A 16587-nucleotide genomic window follows, 5' to 3' on the forward strand; every position below is an offset into this window, starting at 1 on the left:
ATCATAAAAGCTGCACGCTCTCTCCCCCTTTCATGCTCTCATGCTTTATCCCTCAAATCCCACCCCCGCCGCTTCCCAATGGTTTCTTCCGAAAGGCGGCGCTTCGTCTTACTTTACGATTCATACAAGTCTTTCCTAATCGTTTCCAATTCACTTCCCTCTTTCCTCCCCCCCCGCGTTTTTGCGGAAAGTTGGTATATTCCGCTGGAAGGCCGGCCGCTTTTACGCTTCCGTTGCCGCATTCTGGAAAGGGCGCTGCGCCCTTGAGAGGCGCCCCTGCCTTGCCGGTACGCTGCTTCCGTTGACAGCTCCGCTTATTCCCTACCGAAAGTTACGGCGGCGGCCGCGGGGTGGCGCGGCCGAGGGACGCAAACGGCGTTAGCGGGCGCTCGCGGTTGACGTGGTGGCGGCGGCGGCGGCGGCGGCGGGACGGAGCGCCTGGCCGAAGGCGGCCCAGGACGGTAACGCTCCTTGCGGCTCTCCTGCTTGCCCGGCTCCCCCGGGTGTCTCGGCGGAGGGCGGCAGAAATCCGGGATGCCTGCTTGGCAGTGGAGGGGGGGAGGCAGGATCCTCTGTTGGGCCCTGAGTAGTACTCCAGAGCCCATCATCCCCACACTCCTGGCCTTCCCCAGATGGGCTTAGGCATGGTTCCCTGCTGCTGAGCATCTTTCAGGGCCCCCCAGGTAGATGGGACTCCGACGCCCATCGTCCCCAGCCAACGTGCTCCTTTCCCTTTCTCCCAGCATCTCAACCCCCTTTCCCTTCTTCCTATCGCCTTCTGGGCTTGTGCAGCTGCAGCTCCCATCATCCCCAGCCAGCATGGTCCCTTCCCTTTCTCCCAGCATCTCAACCCCTTTCTTTTTTTTTTTTTTGTCCTATCGACGTCCGGGCTTATGCAACTGCAGCTCCCATCATCCCCAGCCCGCTTGCTCCTCTTCCTTTCCTCCAGCTATGCTGGACTACAGCCCCCATCATCTCAGGCAGGGTGCTTCCTTTTCGGCAGCTCCCATTATCCCCGGCCATGACAGCCTTTCCCCCTGTCCCAGATAAGTTGTTCCCTCCTCCAGCCTGGAGATGGGCTCATCTGCTTCTCCCATCATCCCCAGCCGGCGAGACCTCCAGATGTGGCATGGCGGCCCAGATGCTTAATGACTAAAAAACCCATCATCCACAAAGCTCTCTCTCTCTCACACACACACACACACAAAACCGCCCTCAACGTGACTAATGCCAACGCTCATTCACAGAGCCACATTGTGTGTTCCTTTGTAAGGCAAAATAACCAAAGGGAAGACAGAAAGCTCTCGACTTACAAACAGCTCATTTAGTGACCATTCAAAGTTACAACGGTGCTGGAAAAAAGAGGGACTTGGACCTTGGAAGCCTCCCCAGGATCAAAATTCAGAGGCTTGGCAACCTGGTTCATACTTACGACCTTTGCTGTCTCCCAAGGTCGTTGGATTATCTTTGGTGGCCTTCTGAGCGGCCAAGTCAAGGGAGAAAAGCTTGATTCGCTTAACAACCGGGTTACTAACTGAAATCAACTGCAGTGATTCGCTTAACAACTGTGACAGGGGGCGAAACTCAGTTAACAAATGTCTCACTTGACAACATAATTTTGGGGCTCCCTTGGGAGTCATTAAGTCGTGGACTACCTGTACAATAAAAATAACTTAAAAAAACAACAACTCAGTTACTCTTAAATTTCGTATAGGCCATTGTAAAGCTGGTAGGAATCACTCAGTTTTTCTTCTGCTTTTGACCTTTTTTTTTTTTTTTTGCCCCACCAGCCCATTCCTCTAAGCCAGAGGGGTCTCCAACCTTGGCAACTTTAAGCCTGGTGGACTTCAACTCCCAGAATTCCTGGGGAATTTTGGGAGTTGAAGTCCGCAAAGCTGGCTGGGGAATTCTGGGAGTTGAAGCCCGCCAGGCTTAAAGTTGCCAAGGTTGGAGACCCCTGTTCTAAGCCTCTTTCCCCTCGTTGCTGGTTGTTTTGAAGTTTCCAAAGCACCAAACCGAAGCCACAACTGGGAACCGAAACATCTGGAATTCTCCCCCAAGGAGGGGCCAATGAGCAGCTTCGTCTGTACAAACTCCATTTACTGGTTTTCGATTCTTTCTCTTCAGAGTGGGATCCGTTCCCAGAATGGAGGGTGATCCCTGAGCCCCTTACGATCGCCGCCGGCCTTTGAGAGCCTCTCCGTACAACCCAAGACGTCGCCATGTGGCACAAGGCCCTGGGTGTGGCTGTGCTGGCCTTGGCCACCGGCTACGTCTTCTGGCTGGAGCCTGCGTGGCCGGATTTCCTGTGGGAGCATCTCTCGGGACCCTTCCTGGACCAATTTCGGGAGGACCAGGAGTCCCCAGAAGGCAGCATGGCAGAGGCCTGGGATGCCCTTATTACCCGGCCAGCCAAGCAGTGGACGAGAGTCGCTGTGGGGTAAGGATGGATGGGTTGATTGATTCACTTGGTTGATGGAGGGTGGAAGGACGCCCAAATTTAACGGCTCTTGAGGTTTTGCATTTTTTAAAAGCACAAGAGATGGTTGCTTAGATCCGTGATGGCAAACCCATGGCACATGTGCCACAGGTGGCCAGCCAAACTTACCTGCACTGTGCATGTGTGCATCTTCTAGCTGATTTTGGGCCTGTTTGAGGCCGTTTTCACCCTCCTGGTGGCTCAAGGGAAGCCTCTGCAGCCTTGGGAGGCAGAAAAATGGGCCTTCCGGAAGTACCGAAACGGGCCCGTTTTTTGGCCTCCCAAGGCTGCAGAGGCTTCCCTTGAGCCTCCGGGAAGGCGAAAACAGCCTCAAATGGGCCGAAAATCAACTGGGAGGCGCATGCATGCACAGTGCAGGTAAGGGGGCGGGGCTGTTATGCACGCATGCGCAGGGGGAGGCAGGGCGTATTGCATTGTGGGTGCACGGCATGCAGGCGCGCTTTCGGCACACCACAACAAAAAGGTTCGCCATCACTGGTGTAGGGTCTCCTGCTTGGGCAGGGGGGGGTGGGGTTGGACTAGATGACCTACAATGTCCCTCCCAACTCTCTTAATCTGATCTAAGCCTCCCTTCTCTTCAGGGTCAACGCCTGCGTCGATGTGGTCCTGTCTGGGGTGAAGCTGCTGCAGGCCCTCGGCTTCCGCGGTGAGGTTGGGAAAGACCATTCGGTCTTGCGTTCCGCTGCCGAACTGGAGGAAGCCTTTCTCCATTTTATGGGCAAGGGGGCTGCCGCAGAACGGTTCTTCAACGACGCCGATGGCTTCCACCGCATCGCACAAACGGCGTCCAGTTATCCGGGCGCCCAGGTAAGCTCTTGGCTGGGGCAGGAGGTCCACCGGGCTGAGTTCGTATCGGGGATCAAAGGCCTCTTCTGGAGGTGTGCAGATGGTTCCTTCCACCTTTCCCAGCCACCAGAGCTTTTTCCAGAGAGCTGGATCTTCGCATAATGTGCCAAAGGAGGTCATCTTGAGCCAAAGGAAGCCATTGCCAAATCACTTCCAATGTAACGCTCCCAAGGAAACTGCTTGGATGTGGTCAAAATGTTCTCCATTTTATTTTGCTTTTAATAAAGGCACTTGGGGATATATGACCCAAAGGGGTGTGGCACAAAGGCAACACAGTCAAGTAATCAAGAAGAGTTATTAGCTCCAACTTCACCCCCAATGTCCAGGTTAGCTCCTGGCTGGAGAAAAGCTCTTCCAGGAACAGTCCTGTGACTCTAGAAAATTCAGTCCAAAACAGGGCAAACACAAACTGTAACTTAAAGTCCAAACTGAAGTAATTAGTTTGGCAAGACAGGAGCAGGAATTTCAAACTTGAAATCACGACAAAACTCACACAGTTGGGAAGACGCCAGGAACACAGATAAACCATGACGATACAAGATAACAAATTCATGTTTGCTCCCAAAAGCTTGCCGCACGCAGCTTGCCTTTTTTTATACACTGTGTTCCCAGCTGCAGCTTATGAAGGGAATCAGGGCCCTTTCCTCCCCAGTAAGCCACGCAACCCACATTGCTCTCTTCTCCGTTCCTCCCTGCGTGCCCTAGGATGAAGAAGGGGTGGGCCTGGGTCTTCCTCTGAACTCCCTCTCCCTTGCTCTACCTCTCCCCTGCTCTGCCCAGCTTTGCCCTTCCCCAGTTTCCTCCACAGCCAACGGAACTACACTCCCACTCCCTGTCAGTTGTTCGAACTGCCGTGGGGATGAAATTGGTATCAGCAAATCAGCTTTTGTAATTAAACCTCCTTTGGTTTAAAGGATGAAAAGGTGAAACTGTCCCCAGTGCTAACAGACAACGCCAGTTTTCCAAAGCTACCTTGAGCCAGTGTTTCTTCAATAATTTCAGGCCGATAGTGAATCTTCTAAAATTTACAACTATGTAAATTTCTGCAAAGTCATGCTAGTTCTTGGCTGCCGGCCACACCAGCAGCTCTAAATCCCCTGTGAGTTGACAAGCTTATTTTATCATTGCTCAATCTCACATTTAATTTGGGACCTGATTAATGGCTTTAAAATTCTTCCTTTTATCACACTTGCGTTTACGAGACCGCGGTTCCATACAAACAAACACACAGTTATCTCATTTGTACTTATTTCAGGAGGTTTAGTAGCAGACTGGAATTAGCTGATCGCTTGATGCTCAGAATGTGTTTCTGGAAACAGAAAGCCTGCTGGTCCTCTCTGGGAAGTGGAGTGTTGAGATTAGTTTTCTTTTTTTCTTTTTCTTTTAATTGGGTTTACATTCTGTTCTTCATCAGAAGAATATGCCCAGCAGATGACAGAGCTAAAACAGAACTGAAAGCAGCAAGGAACTGAAAATGGTTGCAAGAGTCAGCAAATATGTCAAGGAACAGAAAGCTTGGATAAAAAAAAAATACATGCAGGAACTGAGAATTTATAATCGAGAGAACTTTGTAAACAACCCTACCTGTTCTCACCATCCTCTTCCCACACCTTCTTTCTTCCATTTTACGTACTTATAAAATGTCCAGTGCAGAAAACTGCAGCATTGGAAAATGGCACAGGTCGCAGAGGTGGTAGTCAGCTGGTTCAGACCAGTTCTGGTGTACGGGTAGTGGAAATTTTGACTAGTTTGGAGAACTGGCAAATACCACCTCTGCCCCTGCTGTTATTGTCTCCTATATTCCCTGCCGCTCCTCAACTGAGCTAAAAAACAGCACAGCTCACCAGTGTTGACACAGAGGACGGTCCTTGAGTTCTGCATGCGCGCAAAGCACACTTTCAGAACCGATAGGAGAAAATGTGGAAACCCACCACTGATTGGCCGGTGAAACGTTATACTTCAATGTAATCAGTTGGTTTTTAAAATGCCACCTATCCCGCTATATGACGGTACTGGCCAAAGACTTAATGCTTCCTCGCTGGAAAGTGGGGTTCAGTGACGTCTTACTCTCTTGCAGTTGTATGTTGGAGGAAATGCTGCTCTCATTGGCCAGAAAATCGCATCTCATCCAAACATAAAGGTAAACTTTATTCTTTGGCCTGTAACAGTAAATTGTTTTTTGTCCCACTGGTTTTTTGTATACCATAATGTAGTTTGCGATAATATAGACAAATGACACACGTCTGCTCACTAAGTGTAGATCTTGAGCAACTGAACCCCCAAAAGAACAAATGTGGTTTTGCAGATATGCATGATGGACTTTTATGTCCTGTTTTTCATTCATCAATAGGGAAATGTTTGTACCAGCCTACCTCTTCGCCTCTAAATGACCAGGATCAAAATTGGAAAATCCGCTAAGAATGCAGTTAATCTGAGAGAAGCTATTACCGGTCTCTTTCCTTGTAGGTTCTACTTTGTGGCCCAATTGGACCCAAGCTTCATGAACTGCTTGATGAGAATGTAATGGTCCCTCCAGAATCACTGCAGGAATTAGATGAATATCATCTTATTTTGGAATACCAAGCAGGTACGTGCCATTGGAAGATCCAAAAAAAAAAAGGGTCATTGGTGGAGTGGCGTAAAGGACTTATCATCATGAATATATTGTAATTACGAATGACCTTGGCCACTTGAAGACATGTGGACTTCAGCACTCATTAGAATTCTTCAGCCAGCAAAAGCTTCAAGTCATCAAGGTTGAGAAACCCAGCACCGATGTGTCCAATGAAACAGCCTGGTTGTCAGCAGGACACGATCACAAATCTACCACTTAACCATTATAACCTTAGGTTCATATTTGATCATCACAGAATTCTGATTATGTTGAATTTCTTAATAGGGAAATGCCCAAATGCAAAAATAGCACAAAAATTTAAAACAAAAAAAAAAAAAAAACACGTTTGTCAATATTGCAAGACTTTTTAAAGATGCACTAGCCTGTTGCCGGGCAGGAAAGCATCACCCGTCACTGGCAAATCTGTAATGGGTTTTCCTTTCAAACTTGATTCTGGCTGCTTCAGTGGTATCAACCTGGGGAATGAGAGGCAAGTGGTGAAAAGGCTCGGTGGAAGTTTGCCCAAGGTAAAAGGAAATTAATTCACGAGATCTGCTCTTTTTTAACCGGACTTTTTCCTGCCATGTTCACGTTCTGCATTCAGCAATATTTCGAGTCCGCCCACGCTTGAAATTTCCAGTAATGTGAATAGGCAAAGCTCTGATTTAAAAAGAGAAAGTACAGAAAACTGATTGCCATGTGAATTTACAGTGGTTTTTGCCTAAAACTGATGTTTACGACTATTATTCGCTTCGCAAGTGTGGCATTTGCTTAATGGGTACAGTGCTTGCTTTATGACCGCTGCCAGAAAGGTCATAATATTGGCTTGGTCAAATGATCATCATAATTTACAGCCCTAATGTACAGGCTTCCATTATGGTCGTCGTAACATGAGAACTACCTGTAAGTTACTTGATTGGCAGAAGTTCCAAAACTACGAGTGGCCTAATGGCAGACTGTCTACAGAGAGAGTTTATTTCTTTCCTGATAACAGAACCAATCAGAATAGAGCGTCTAGGGACCTTGGAGGTCTTCTAGTCCAGCCCCTGTTCAAGCAGGAGGACTTATACCATTTCAGACAAGTGACTCTCCAGTCCCTTCTTAGAAACCTCCAGTGATGGAGCACCTATGATTTCAAAAGGCAAGCTGTTCCACTGGTTAATTGTCCTCCCTGTTAGGAAATTTCTCCTTAATTCTAGGTTGTTTCTTTCTTTGTTTAGTTTCCATTGTTTGTTGTCTTGCCTTCTGGTGCTTTGGGAAATAAGTTGACCCTCCCCTCTTCTTTGTGGTAGCCTCTCCAATACTGGAATGCTGCTCTCGTGTCCCTCCTAGTCTTCCTTTTCTCTGTAAGAGCTGTCACGAAGGCAAGATGTGTCTGCAAAGATGCCGTGTAATGGTGGGCTTTTGTCTTGGGGGCGGGATTGTGCTCATCAGGTGAAGAATGGGGAAAGCTGAGAGCTCCCAACGCCAACCGATTCATCTTCTCCCATGACCTGTCCAACGGGGTCATGAACATGCTGGAAGTATTTGTATCCAGCCTGGAGGAATTCCAGCCAGACCTGGTGGTGCTTTCAGGGTTCCATATGATGGAAGGACAGACCAGAGAGCTACGCCAGAGGAGGCTCCGAGAGGTGAGTTCCAAAAGGCTTTGCCTTCTCTTCTAAAAACTTCCCTACAACCAAGGGTGGGATTCTACCAGTTCGGACCAGTTCTATAGAACCGGTTGTTACGATTCTGTGCAGTTCGGAGAACCGGCAAATCGCACCACTGGCTGGCTCCTCCCCTCCCCACCCACCCTGCCCAGGTAGGCTTCCCTGAGGCCCAGTCAGGGATGGTATTCAGGGGGTTGGGGGAGGGGGAAGTGGCCTGAGAACAGAGCTGAACCTTTCCTAGGATTGAAGCTTCTATTTTTCAGTGCAGACTCAGGCAGCAGATTGCAGAAAGATAGATCTCTGAGTGAATCTGTGATTCTGTGAGCAACTCAATCTGCCTGCCTGCTTTGCCTGATTTTGGGTAAAAGTTGCTCTTTTTTAAAAAATAAAAAAATTCAATCTTTATATATATATATATTCAAAATATTTACATACAAGCCACACCCAGCCAGTCACATGACCACTAAGCCACACCGACAAATTAGGCCACGCCCACAGAACCCGTTGTTAAGAAATTTGAATCCCACCCCTGCCTATAACTATTTTGTTAGTTAAAAAGACTACAGCTAGAGCTTTAGCGTCAGGATCCTGGCAATGAGATATGCTGCGGTCCAGAGACTGGCAAAGTACGGCTTTGCAGGTAAAATGTAGCCCACCCGGTTTTTGTGTGGTCCACGAGTTAGAATATTTGAGCAGGCAGCAGATGGTCAAGCCCGAGCCTCAAGCAAGCTCCTAGGGTGAGGGGAGGGCCATAATGGGTGGGGCATCCCGGGTAGTGGCCTATCAGCAACCTCCTTGCTGGTGCACCAATGTTGTCCAATGGCTGCCATGCTCCTTGGCTCACGGAAGTGTTAACCATGCCCGAAAGATGGAGGAAGGACAAGATCTGGTCCCTTACGGAGAAAGCCTGCCAACGCCTGCTCTAATCCATTATCCTCTGGGTTGTAGCATCTCCCGACTGCCATGTTGTCAGTGATGGGAGTGGGCATCCAGCACCTAGCATTTTTAGGAGCCCTCTGTGGCGCAGCGGTTAGAGTGCAGTACTGCAAGCTACTTCTGCAGCCAGCTGCCTACAATTTGGCGGTTCAAATCCCACCAGGCTCAAGGTTGACTCAGCTTTCCATCCTTCCGAGGTGGGTAAAATGAGGACCCAGATTGTTGGGGGTCAAGAGGCTGACTCTGTAAACCACTTAGAGAGGGCTGTAAAGCACTGTGAAGCGGTATATAAGTCTAAGGGCTATCGCTATAACAGTCTGGGAAGATGAATCAAAGACTTTCTTTGGCTCTGCAAGGAGATATGCTTGGATGTTCACCCAACCACTCATGGACGCAACAGCCATTCAGTCAGAAAGAAACTGACTCCATTGGATGGTTCCCTCCCCCTTCTGCTATTTTCCTATATGCCTTTTGCTTCTCCTAATCTGAATTTTTGTGTGTGTGTGTGTGTTGGTGTGTTTCCGCAGGCCGTAACTTCCATTTCTGACATTCCCACCGACGTCCCGATCCATCTGGAATTAGCCGGTATGACCGACCCCGACCTCATGAGAGACATAATTCACCAGGTAAATCACAACGGCGGGAGTCTCTTCTCCCCTTCAGAAGAGATGGAAGTTATGAGGTGAATTTAAAGTTACCTGGGATGCAGTAGACAAAGACTTAAATTGCTTAACGTGGCAGGAAGGCCTTGGGTGGAGATTTGAGACCTGCCTATTTTTACCTATGGTGAGTCTGGGAACCCAGTGTGGTCGCAGCTCGAGATCCAGGTGTACAGTACCAAAAGGCAGGTCAACACAGACTCTACAGGCCCCAAGCCAATTATTTCAGGTGGCCAGGATCTCCAGCTATCTTTCGGAAGGCTTGGTCCAAAGCGATGCTTTGATTTCCAGGGCGGTTTTTTTTTTAAAACAAATTTTATTAATTTTTTAAAGACAAACAAAACATAAGACATAAAAGCATAAAACCTCCTTTCTAAAAGTTACTTATAGGTTTTAACAAGGCAAATAAAACATTATTTTATACAGCATAGTTCCACATTGTCACATTTCCATTTAAGCACATATATATCTTTTCCAAATTTCTCATTGTTTCTCCCTTCACTTTTATTCAATTATATTTCTTTCTGTCAAGGTTTTATTAATTCTCAACCAAACATAAACACACAAAATATAAAACATAAAACAAGACATAGAAACATAAAACCTCCTTTCTGATTTCCAGGGCGGTTTTATGCCTTCACCCCACCTTAGGACACGTTTTTAAGACTTGTGGACTTCAACTCCCAGAACTCCCCAGCCAGCCAGCCAGGCGTGAATTCTGGAAGCTGAAGCCCCAGGTTGGACGCCCCTGCCTTAGTCTTTAGAAGGTGGACTCCTCCGACGCCAACCTATCGCTTGGTCTGTCTGTTAGCAGATCTTCCCGCTGGTGAACTCCATCGGTTTGAACGAACAAGAGCTGCTGTTCCTCACCCAGGCAGCCTCGGGACCTCACTCCTCGTTGACTTCCTGGAACGGCGTCCCAGAGGTGGGCACGGTCAGCGACATCCTTTTCTGGATCTTGAGAGAACACGGGAGGACTTCAGCCAGGGCTTCGGATCTCACCCGGATCCATTTCCATACTTTGGCCTACCACCTCCTGGTTACCGTGGATGGGTATTGGGCCAACCAGGTGGCGGCCGTGGCTGCCGGAGCCAGAGTGGCGGGGATCCAAGCTTGTGCCACCCAGACCATTGACGCCAACAAGGTCTTCCTGAAGGCCCCGCTGGAGTTTGCCACTTCCAAGGCGGAGGGCGGGGCCTCCAGAATCTCCTTAAACCCAAAGGAGCCCATATCGGTGTGGCACCGGAACGGCATCTCTTTCCACTACTCCCCCGTGCTGGTGTGTAAAAGCCCCCTGCGGACTGTGGGCCTCGGGGATGCCATATCTGCCGAAGGACTCCTGTACTCAGAAATCCATCCCCATTAAGCACGGAATAAAAAAAAAATCCAACTCCCAACATTCGGACCAAGCAGGTACAGGCTGGAAGTCAGATTGGATCAGGAACCAAAGTGGTGTGGGGGAGACAAGGAATGCTATCCAGAACTTGGGATGTATTGCCATAGGAGTGTTTTATAACGCAACCGTCAGAGAGGAAGTTTCATCCAAAGGGAGCCCTTTGGGCCGGAGCGAGAAAGGAAATGCTTTGACCCAAACCTGGTTCCGAGAGACTAAACCCAAGACCAAGGCAGCAGCACAACCTTTTAATGTTTCATTTACGAATCCTGTTTCTTCGCAGATAAAAGGCTGCTTCCAACTAATTAGGCTCTGACAAGGAAGAGCCTTGCCAAGTTTTTGCAAGGCTGCCAAGAACAACAGATAAAGTTCCTAAACAATAAATCAAAGAGTCTCCAAACACCAACTCAGATATTCTAACGTCCACCAGGCTCGCGTATCAAACTTCTTAGCTTCCTGCAAAGAACTGCAGCTTCTCAACTGGCTTTTAATCTCTTAAGGGAGGGGCCATCACCTTGCAGCCTTACTCCCGAGTCGCCCGTGCTGCTGCAGCTGCTCTTTCCTTCATGCGCACTGGGCACAGGCTCCTCGGGGGCCTCTTCCTCACTGCTGCCAGCCTCCACAATCTCCAAAGGCAGCACTCCACCCCCTGACGGTCCTGGCCCCATCCCTGCATCACACGCAGGCCCCTCATCTGAGTCCTCGCTCTCCGAGACCTCAGCCATCTGCATCTGCTGCCAGCGAACCACAACAGGAAAGTGCTCTGTTTTTTGTTTTTTTTAATTAAGTCCCATTTCATTTGCTATAATTTCTCAAGGGAGACTGTTCGTGGTGCCTGATTGTTCCAGGTGGGATATAAGGGATCCTTTTCAGAATCGTATCAGCCAGGCAGGAGTTTGAAAAATAATAAAAATCTTTTATTTCTTCACATTTCTGACATAGGAAGACCTGGACCTTCTATTTGTTTGGAAGACTGAATATATTTTCCCTTTAATGCCCCTACTTCCAAAGGTGCACCAGCCGTATTTCTTTCACCCGGGCAATGCTAATTCCTTCTTTCTTTTTTCTTTTTGTGGTTGCTACTTTCGAAGTTCTTTTCTTGGCAAGGGGGATTCTCAAATGTCAGGCGGTTTTAATTCCTCTTTAACAGGGAAGGCTGGGGGGCAAGGACTAGAAAGGAGAACCAGCTATATTTCTGCTGCCTTCTAAGCGTAACACAGAACAAGTCGCAATACATCTGTGCAAAATGCCGAGGTAGATCTTGGCTCCTAATAAGCAACCACAAACAAACATGGTTTTTTTTTAAAAAAACTGAAGTTTGCTTAAGAAAACCGAGCATTTCTGGGTTGCTATAATTAGCATAAGGTCTTAAGGGCTCCCAGGAAGGTGGACTTCAATCATTCATTCCATCTGTTTCTTTGCAGGACAGCCTAACAAAAGCCTCTGATCTACGAAAGGTTCAGCCCTATGAGTAATTTACAATAAATAAGAATCTGCCGGTAGCTGGGCAAAAGCCAGCCCAGGTGCGAGGCTCGGTTGCGAAAATTCAGATTTAAATCTGTGCTCGGTAATTCCCACTCCGCAATGTTAAGACTTCAGTGGTTGTAATTTATACGGTGGTTGCGAGAGGAAGGGGAGGGTTTTCACTCCCAGAGGGGAAGGGCGAGATAAAACGTATCACTAACAACGGACCCGAAATCTTCAGGCCGGCATTTGATTGGGAGAGAATGGGATTAATGCTGGCAGACCTCAATAATGTACAGAGTTACAACCCTCGACTTAGCAATCACGATGGAGTCTGAAATTATGGTTGTACGTTGTAGTTAAATGGGTCACCATGTGGCTGTGCCCGATTTTGGGATTTTTTTTGTGGCGGTTAAGCAAATCTGTTTGATCCAATGGGTGGGGTGTTTTTTTGCCAGAAAGTAAAGGTCCAAAATAGTCAAAAGTCACCAAAAAAATTATGGTTTACGTATCCATAGAATGGCTAGAATTGGCTGTCAATGCAAGGCGGTTGCCAAGCGGCCAAAATACAGTCACATGTCTGGGGAGGGTATTGGAACTGTAAATCGAGTCGTAAGTACCTTTTGTGGGGCCCGTCATAACAGATGATCAGAGTTGGAAGGGACCTTATAGGTCATCTAGTCCAGGGATCTTCAAACTTGACAGGTTTAAGACTTGTGGACTTCAACTCCCAGAATTCCTCCTCCAGTCATTTTAGCTCAGGAATTCTGGGAGTTGAAGTCCACAAGTCTTAAACTTGCGAAGTTTGAAGACCTTTGATCTAGTCCAACTCCCCCCGCCCATAAATTCAAGTGATCGTTAAGCGTCAATTCATTAAGCAACCTACTGTGTTCCGTTGACTTTCCCTTTTTATTTTTAAGTGCCATTGTAAACTTATTCAGACTCAAGGTTCAACTCGAAAAATAGCACCTGCTGAAATTTTTTTTTCTCAGGCAGTATGTTTTATTTATTCGTTTTCAAAGCCGGGGGTACGTACGTCCCACTAACCCAAGTTGAATTCACCAAAATTTTGCATTCCCACGAAACGGACCCATTTTTTTTTAGACGGAATAGATGCTGACTTGAAACGCTTCTTTGCATCCTATTCTGGGAAATTTCCCCCGTCTTTTCACCGGGAAGCAACGATATCATGGGTCTCATCGGGGACTGCGGTAGGAAGGGGGATGTTTAATACATCGAGGAACCAGCAGCTACAAAACTTAGAAGACTTGAATATGTATTTGTGTGCGTGTGTGTGCGTGCGGTTGCTCTTTTTTTATAAGAGAAATGGTGTCAGTTAAATGGGCAGCTTCCTTCTAGTTTCTGTGCTGCTTATAACAATGCACTGCTTTAATTCCACGGGGGCTACTAGGTGGGGAAAAAAAACCACTCCATTGTTTCCGCTCCTTGTCTTAGTTCCTTTTAGATTTCAGGTCTGTTCCATCTTGTTCAAACCTAGCCAGCCTCTTTTTTTTTTTTTTTTTAAAGCAATTTAATCCTAGTTAAGAGTCATCCAGGCTAGATTGGGAGACCCTGCCCGTGCTAATGTTCCATTCACACGTTTCCTTATCTGTGGCCTTTCTGTTTTACTGCATTCCTTCTACTTCGGAATAGCTAAAGTTTACTTGAGTTCTTTTCAAGTATGTCGTTTGTACCCAAATTGGGGGGTGGAAAAAGTGCACATTTTTCGCAGATCTTTTGATAGCTTTCCCTATCCGTTTCACTAGGACAGTGTATCTCAACGTTGGCCAAAACCTGTAGATTTCAACTCCTAGAATTCTGACTTGAGGAATTTGGCAAGGTTGAGAAACACCACAGTAGAGCGAAAGCCTCCAAACTTGGAAACTTTGAAGACTTGTGGACTTCAACTCCCAGAATTCCCCAGCCAGCCAAGCTGGCTGGGGAATTCTGGGAGTTGATGTCCACAAGTCTTCAAAGTTTCCAAGCCCCACACTAAAGCAACACCAGCTAAAGATTTACATACCTTCCTTTGCCCTCCTTAACGTGACCTCCAGGTGTGGGGGAGTTAAAACTCCCAGCTGACACACCTGAGGTAGAAATTCTGTAGTTGCCCAAATATATTTGAAGGGGAGAACCCAGCTCCAAGGTGATGGCCCCAGATGACTGCTGAAGAAATTGTAATTATACATTGATGAGCTTGTTCCTGAGGTTCCCTTGTACATAGTGTCTGCCTGATCCTTTTCATTCAAATCAAAATGGATTTCATTGCAATCACATTACCCAAATTCTCAGGGAGTTGTTGGCCGGAGGTCCAAATGTAGGATACAGTGCTTTAAACTGGGTAGAGTAAATGGGTAAAGCAGGGGTATCCAACCTTGGCAACTTTTAAGTTCTGTGGACTTCAACTCCCAGAATTCCCCAGGCAGGTGGCTGGGGAATTTTGGGAGCTGAAGTCCAGAAGTCTTAAAGTTGCCAAGGTTGGATACCTTTGGGGTAAAGGATCAGCATCCATTTTCTTGGTGCCAGGCAGTTGTGAAACATACAGTTGCAAAACTCAACTGTGACATGGAAACTGCATTTTTTCTTTTTCTTTTTCTTTCTTTCTTTCTTTCTCTCTCTCTTTCTTTTCTTTTTCTTTCTTTCAAATTTCTTTCTTTCTAAATCTTTCTTTCTCTTTCTTTCTTTCTTTCTTTCTTTCTTTCTTTCTTTCTTTCTTTCTTTCTTTCTTTCTTTTTCTCTTTTCTCTTTCTCTCTCTCTCTCTCCCTCCTTTCCTTTCCTTTCCTTTCCTTTCCTTTCCTTTCCTTTCCTTTCTCCTTTCCCTTCCCTTCCCTTTCCAATAAATAATAGCAGGGATTGAGTGGACCATATTAGGAGCCTTCTCTAAAGAGATGACTTGAATAGCTTTTCTTGCCAAAATATTCTGCCTGCACAGTTCCTATGAAATAAGTATTTTTTTAATCATGTACGAGGTCTCAATTATATATATATGGGTGTAAAAAAAATATTACGATGCTGTGCAAGGATGTTTTCAATAAATGTTGTTTTGCATTTGCAAAAGTGGCCTCTCCTGTGGTTTTTTTTTTTTTAATATACTTCACAGAGATCCCAAAAAAGCTAGGGGAATGAGATGCTACTTCTCGCCAAAACAGAGAAGCGCAATAACTCTTAGAGACTTATATACTGCTTCAGTGTTTTACAGCCCTCTCTAAGCAGTTTATAAAGTGAGCCTGTTGCCCCCAACAATCTGCGTTCTTATTTTACTGACCTCGGAAGGATGGAAGTCTGAGTCAACCTTGAGCCGGTCAGGATCGAACTGCCAGCAGGCGGCAGCCAGCAGAATTAGCCCGCAGTACTGCATTCTGAGCACTGCGCCACCACGGCTCTACGGTTTCAAAGAAAGGAACTTTAGTTTTCTAAACTTACTGAGAAATGTGACTGAAGCTGGGAAACTGTCCGCCCAGCACACAATGAGCCACTGCCTTTCCCAACTTCAGCTGAGTTCCTGCTTACATGGAGAGAAATTACTGTTCTGTCTACTTCACTGAAATCTTGTCTATAAAATTCCATGTGTTGGCCATGGTTTCAATGTCCAAGCTTCAGTTTGCTCTATCCGAGTGTAATCGTGATATAGGCTGAAGCTAATTCCTCGACTTATGACTGTAATGGAGCCTGCGGTTGTTAAATGAACCATTGTTCGCTATGAGCCAGCAAAACTCTTTTAAATCGTAATTAGGACCGTAGGATGCTCCAAACACCTGCAAATGGGGGCCAGTTGCCGATTGCCTGACATGTCATGTGAAAGCAATTTGGGGAGGGGGCACTGGCTGATGGAAATTCAGACCTGGGTTGCAAATATTGCTGGGGGGGGAGTGGGCTGTCATAGCTTCAAATGATCACAAAGCAACCCAGCTGTATGTCAACTGCATGGCTGGCTGGGGAATTCTGGGAGTTGAAGTCCGCAAGTCTTAAAAAGTGGTCAAGGTTGGTCATCCCTGCTTTACTGCGATACATTTTCCGAGTTAAAAGCGGGATTTTAATATACCTAAGATAGTCTGGTCTCTGCTTTCCCTTACAGATATCCCAGATTTCCCAGGAAAAGCTTTGCTCAAGGTAACATATATGAAACTCTCTTGGTTGCTTCAAGCAGTTGTAACTAATTTTAGGTGTGCCACTAGCTGGCTCAAATGTGTGTATTTCCCCAAGGGTAATTCCTGCTTGCTGTTGAGTTTTCCAGCCGTTTTATATTTCTGAGAGAGGTGTGGACAGACATCCAAAGGATCTGATGCTTTCATTTAAACAACCAAACACATGCCATCACACTGCTAGCCCTGCCTCTTTTGTGTCTCCATGCAATAAGAGGCGTGTACCGAAAGGGTGGGAATTATGCCACCACACTTGTTTTCTTATTTCTCATACATCTGTACCCCACAGGTGCTTCTGGTTGTGCACCAGCCGAATGACCATGCTATATTCACAGTGTAAGGGAGTTCAATAACATCGGAAAAGTAATATATAGAAGGGA

General features: G+C 46.9%; 1 protein-coding gene across 2 annotated transcripts; it reads left to right on the forward strand.

Annotated features, from left to right (window-relative positions):
- Positions 1–245: 245 nt before the first annotated feature.
- ADPGK (ADP dependent glucokinase) lies at positions 246–11539 on the forward strand. Of its 2 annotated transcripts, none has more exons than XM_026687457.2 (8): positions 246–461; positions 2128–2440; positions 3082–3307; positions 5424–5486; positions 5813–5933; positions 7395–7591; positions 9076–9174; positions 10019–11539. In XM_026687457.2, the coding sequence occupies exons 2-8, from the start codon at positions 2223–2225 to the stop codon at positions 10571–10573; spliced, it is 1479 nt and encodes a 492-aa protein (XP_026543242.2). In that variant the 5' UTR covers positions 246–461; positions 2128–2222; the 3' UTR covers positions 10574–11539. The 2 variants fall into 2 exon arrangements, with proteins under 2 accessions (XP_026543242.2, XP_026543246.2); XM_026687461.2 differs by having other exon boundaries at positions 10022–11539.
- Positions 11540–16587: the final 5048 nt, after the last annotated feature.

Source organism: Notechis scutatus, chromosome 11 (genome assembly GCF_049901735.1).
Source record: "Notechis scutatus isolate UNSWTSFEM ecotype Mainland chromosome 11, rNotScu1.2, whole genome shotgun sequence".
Classification (NCBI taxonomy): domain Eukaryota; kingdom Metazoa; phylum Chordata; class Lepidosauria; order Squamata; family Elapidae; genus Notechis; species Notechis scutatus.